Raw genomic sequence first — 5,227 nt, 5'->3', positions numbered from 1 at the left:
TACATCCAGGCTGGACACAGAGAGCACATGAGGGATGTGGGCAGGTGTGGTGATTCTTTTTTATCAGTTACGTTGCAATGTATGTCCCCATTCTTTGTGTACTACCAGATTAGACAACACTGCAGATTGCTTACTCTTCACAGTCAGCACTGCCCTGTATTTGACTGGTGGGTGTTAATAATCTCCCACCTGGGTGGTAGGGGGTGTGTCAGTGCACACAAGTGACTGTGTGCCCATCCCACCGCTGAAAAGAGGGAAACAAATAAGACTGAAACTCAGCCACACCTGTTTCCCATAACCTCTGCACTCCTCTCCTGGGGGATACAATTGCTGACTGTGCACATCCTGCATGTATACCTCTTTAATATGGACTGTAAAGCCATGGTGTGTCCAAGTGACCCTAACCTCAGTCACACAGTGCGAGGTGCTCTTTCAGGGAAAAACCCTGACTCCTGAAAACAGCAGGCAAAAAAACAGTTTAAAAAGTTTCCCTCTGTTCATTCACAGTGGGTAATTAACCATGGAAATATCTGGAAGCCATTTATACGGCGCAGTTTCCTATGACTCAGAGATAGAAACAGTCAATTCCTGTCTATCCAAGATTTATTCACTAGACAAGACCTACTAGCTAAAACACAGTGAAAATGGCACCGCTAATATTAGCATTTTCTGCGTATTTTCCCGCATTTTCCCCTTTTCCTCCAATTTTCAATGGATAATTACTCACGCATTGCACTTGCAACAACTCCCAGAGTAAGTCAAACGAGGAAGTAGACACGAAACAATGAATGCCACCAGAAACCGTGCGACTGGCTCACAAAACCAGACGGTTGAGTTAAAGATTAAAGCTGCCGTGAGACTATTTTTGTGCTGTTATCTTGAAATCCAATGAAAATGCTTTTAAACTTCCCTAATCTTTCTGTCATACTTACCCTGAGCCCATAAATCTAAACAAAAGATGCAAATCTTTAAAGGCTAGGTCACAAACATTAATAACAACTAATATGTAGGAATATCCCCAAATGACCTACAGTGTTTTTTTCCTTTTTCTTTTTTCAATTCATGCTGGTAGATGGCGCCCACTGTGATTGTGTAGCTTACTGATGTGTTTGTAATATTTTTTTGGACAGCAGTGGAGGAATAAGCTATGTCAGGCTTTTGCTACCCAGACAACACCTGTTACTAGAATCAATCCATTGCTGCATTTTTCATTTGATTTGCTGACAGCAAGCCTTACCCCAAGAGGCAGGAGATTAAAAATGGTTGTGTCTGGATACAATATAATCCTTAGCCAGAGATGTCTGTAAAATCATTGACAGGATACCTCAGCAAAACAATGAAGAGGGTCAATTATAACACTTAATATTATATTGAAACCATTAAAGTTAGACCCTAGAAACAATATTCATTCATCTCAACCTGAAGTCAAGCAGGCAGAAGAGATACAAAGTGCATATATACTGGCCCACACACAAGAGAATCAAACATGAAGTTGACACTAGAATAAATGTGAGCTCTTCAGTGATCCAAATATAAACTCAAATATACATTATCTTTTGTTAGAACAATTTGTGTTCAAACAGGTTTGTGCAGGCAATCCTTATCAACAACTAACTGCAGTGTCACAGATCACTGTATCTTTTTAATTATCATTATTACAGACAAGTTCAGGACATAAGTTAAACCAGGGCTTTACAGCTCTGAAATCACTAATGGACCACCAGGGAGCAGCTTGCCATTCACAGCCTCTGACAGTCAGTCACATCTGTCGTGGAAAAAGGAAGCAAAGGGTGGAGTCAACAGAAGTTGGTGACCACAGACTGCTCCCTGAACCCCACACACAGCCTCCGTGTCCCACAATAAAGCCGCACACTCATCTGCTGATGGCCTTCCTTCAAAAAGAAAACACTGCACGCATTTAATGTGATTAGGAGTGTTCAGTCAGCTCCTTCACTAGCGAGATTTAAGATCAAACAAGGAGGATCAGATGGGTGCGACAGCTGTGACCCACAGATGTAAAAACTTACTTTAAAGCCCTTTCTTGCATATAATTGTGGTAACAAATAACCAGTGTGGATAATTGACATTAGCCATCAGTGAAAATGTTGGCATCTGCATATATATTTAGTCAGTGGATCACATGTCAGCCTAGTTTGCTCAGTCATCTTTTCATGCAATGATCATGCGAGAAGACTGACTGTAAAAATGCTAGCAGCATCAAGTAAATGAAGTAAAATTAATTGTGACAAAAGTTTTTTTCTGGCACGAACATTACAATTATGTAGAAAAGCAACAGAGGTCAGCATTTAACTTTATCTCTATATTAAGTTATCAGTCACCTCCCCCAACAGAAGGTCTTGACCTGACTTGCCCTGCACCATGTGTTGACAAAGCTACAGCTGTTTAATTATATTTCTGATGACAAACCTACTTTCTTGGCTGCATCACTGTCAATTAATGAGCGCTAAAGCACATTAACCTCTATAAGGACCAAATCTGCTCAGTCAGTGCACTGCTTCTTAAAATCTATTTCTGTTTTGAGTCTGTAATTTAGGTGGCTCCATTACTACATTATTTATTTAGATTGTGAATCATGCAGCCCCAAGAGAAGAAACCACAAAACTATGGTCTTCAATTACAGACCTCACAGCCTGTAGACACGCCTTGAACGAATCCCCTCCTCACAACCCCGTCTACACTGCAGGGAATCTGAAAATGGCACACTTAAGAAAACTGACATCAAAACTGTTTCTGTCGCTAAGTCCCCCGCACACTTGTATGCCTAGCCCACATGGGCTCAGACCATATGTTAGTGAGAGTCAAAAACCTGCTCACATTTCCCTCTCCAAAACAACACTAAAACTGCCCTCTGACTGGCTAGTTTGTCATCTGTGTTAATAATAAGCAAATTTGACAAACAAGGTTACTCGTCAGCCTGGAAATCTGCACACACATGGTTCCAAAACAACACATTCAGAGGCTAATCAGCTTAGGCTGCAACAGTGTGTTGTTTATCAGTTCACTGTGTTGATTTATGAACCAGTGTTTTGTGGGTACGACAGAAAAAGCACGGTATGAAGAGGACTTTCTAAAAACATGTGGTGCAAGTGTGTGTCTGTGAGCGAGAGAGATTAGACTGGTGACACTTCAAACTGGAGCTCGCCTTGACTGATGAGTCTGCAGGGTCACGTTATCAGCAGATATGATCTTATCACAGACACAAGAGCGTTGCCTTGCATATGACTTCTCAAATGTCAATATATTGTTCTTATATTTCAAGCTAAATATGTTTAATGCTTGAGTTGTTGGCAGGGCAAAACAAGACAGATGAGGATGTCACCTTGAGCTCTGGGACTTATTTATAGATCAAGTGTTAAAGTGATAACAGAAGCTAATCTGTTGATTGATCAGTAACGAAAACAATTGTGGGTTGCAGCACTACACCAAAAGGTAAAGCCCATTTGTGACTGTTTGTGCCGGAAGTTACAATTAACCATGCAGGATATGTTGTTTTAGTTCTCTAGAAATTACTAGAGATGCATATTTTTAAATGCCTTTATTGCCCTTGAATGCAGGAGGGGGAAAAAACAAATGGTGCATTCCTGGGTGGCATTTACTTTAGCATGCATCTGTGTTTGTCCCTTCTTTTGTCTTGTATTGAAAATCCCAGCTCAGGACTGGGATCCAGCAAAGCTCTCCAGCTGCTCTCGTCGGGACACCGGGGGGGCTGGAAGGTGCTCAGGCTGGCATGCAGCCCAACTGCAGGTCAATACTTCCAGAGACTCTGCGACTGCAGTGCCTCCCTTGAAATATGTCTTCATTTCCCCTGCCACCCCTCACGCCCAGAGCAGAGGAGTCTGCGCTGCCTCTCCTCTCCCCCTGTATCACGTATCCCCCCCACCTCCATCCGTAACCAACCACTTGGCAAACTTTTCACAAAGGAGCTCCTCTTTGCTCAGCATAAGTGACACCCAGATTACCCCTTTTGGTTTCTATTTTTGTGCGGCACGAATCAGCACTGCTCCTGAGTTTGTAGCCATCTGAGCAGCCGGTATTTCCCCCGTAACGCTGCCTGAATGATGGTAGCTAAGTCATGATGTGATAGACTCAAAGAAGCTACAAAGTGAGCGCAAAAATCCCCACCAAACCAGTGCTGTGGCTGAAGTTGCCTCCTGTAGTCATTTGAGCTAAAAACCTAGCAGCTTGTGTATAATTAGCCTTCTCTCCATGCGGTTCAACTTAACTATTGTTACCGGAGTTGCGTTCAAAAGACAAGCGAGGTTTAGCTAACGGTCAACGGAGCTGCTTTCCTCACGACGTTAATGAGAAGAAAAACTGTCCACACACAACAACTAGCTTATTAAAGATTAGCTTCCAACGCAGCTAGCTTAGTTAAAAGGAGCCCAGTTCAACACAAACCGCCGGTTTCGGTGACTAACGGTAAACCCTCCGAGCTCCGGGCGAAGCGGTGCAACTTCTCTTAGTTGACTGGCCCCAAAAGTAGCGCGGAGGGAGGAAAGAAAAAACAAAAAAAACGGGAAAAAGAAACTCACCGGTAAGTCCGTACAAGGTGAGCAGGGACGTTAAAAGTCGCAGTCCGTTCGAGGGTAAAGTCCTGCCGAGCGGGGCTGTTCTCTTCATGGCTCCGGTGAGTCTGAGCTCCTCGATTCTCTCCGTCCGCCGTCCCTGCTCGCTCTGCCTGCCTCGCGCTCCCAGGGAGCTGCTCTCCATAGCGACCGGTCCGCGTGGGCTGTACCACCTCTGCAGGACGACAGCGCGCGCGCACACGAACACGAACACACACACACACACACACACACACACACACACACGTTAAGCTCATTTATCATAAGTTTGTGGAGCTGCAGGAATGACAATAAATCTGAACAATAGTTCCATTTGCAATATTACTTTTCTCAATAGTCTGTGCAGGAACATCAGCACAAGTAGTGTTGATATTGTACAGATTGTTCCAAATGTGGAAGTTGGGATATTAATTCCTCTGGATCTGGAAAGCAGTGACATTGCACATATGTTAAGAATATAAAAAAAACAAAACAAACAATGATATTGCACAGATTCTTCCATGACTAGAAAAGCTGATATTGCACAGATTCTGTTTAATATTTAAGCTTAATGTACAATATGCCAAATTATTCTGCAATATTTCATGTGCAACATGTCATGTGCTATAGTTCAACTTCATGTGCACAATTTAATAATCGTG

The 5,227-nt window shown here is 42.9% G+C and overlaps 1 protein-coding gene across 1 annotated transcript in view; it reads right to left on the bottom strand.

The window, feature by feature from the left end:
* Positions 1 to 4,692, bottom strand: part of nectin3a (nectin cell adhesion molecule 3a) — a 33,947-nt gene extending 29,255 nt beyond the window's left edge. The window contains exon 1 of the mRNA XM_008280970.1: positions 4,554 to 4,692. Coding sequence (XP_008279192.1) covers positions 4,554 to 4,641 — 88 coding nt within the window. The 5' untranslated portion in view covers positions 4,642 to 4,692. The remainder of the gene's footprint in view (positions 1 to 4,553) is intronic.
* Between the last annotated feature and the right edge of the window lie 535 nt (positions 4,693 to 5,227).

The sequence above is a fragment of the Stegastes partitus genome, unplaced genomic scaffold (assembly GCF_000690725.1).
Source record: "Stegastes partitus isolate 25-593 unplaced genomic scaffold, Stegastes_partitus-1.0.2 Scaffold216, whole genome shotgun sequence".
NCBI lineage: Eukaryota > Metazoa > Chordata > Actinopteri > Pomacentridae > Stegastes > Stegastes partitus.
Note: the sequence above shows the minus strand (reverse complement) of the source record. Positions and strands in the feature narration are given on the sequence as shown.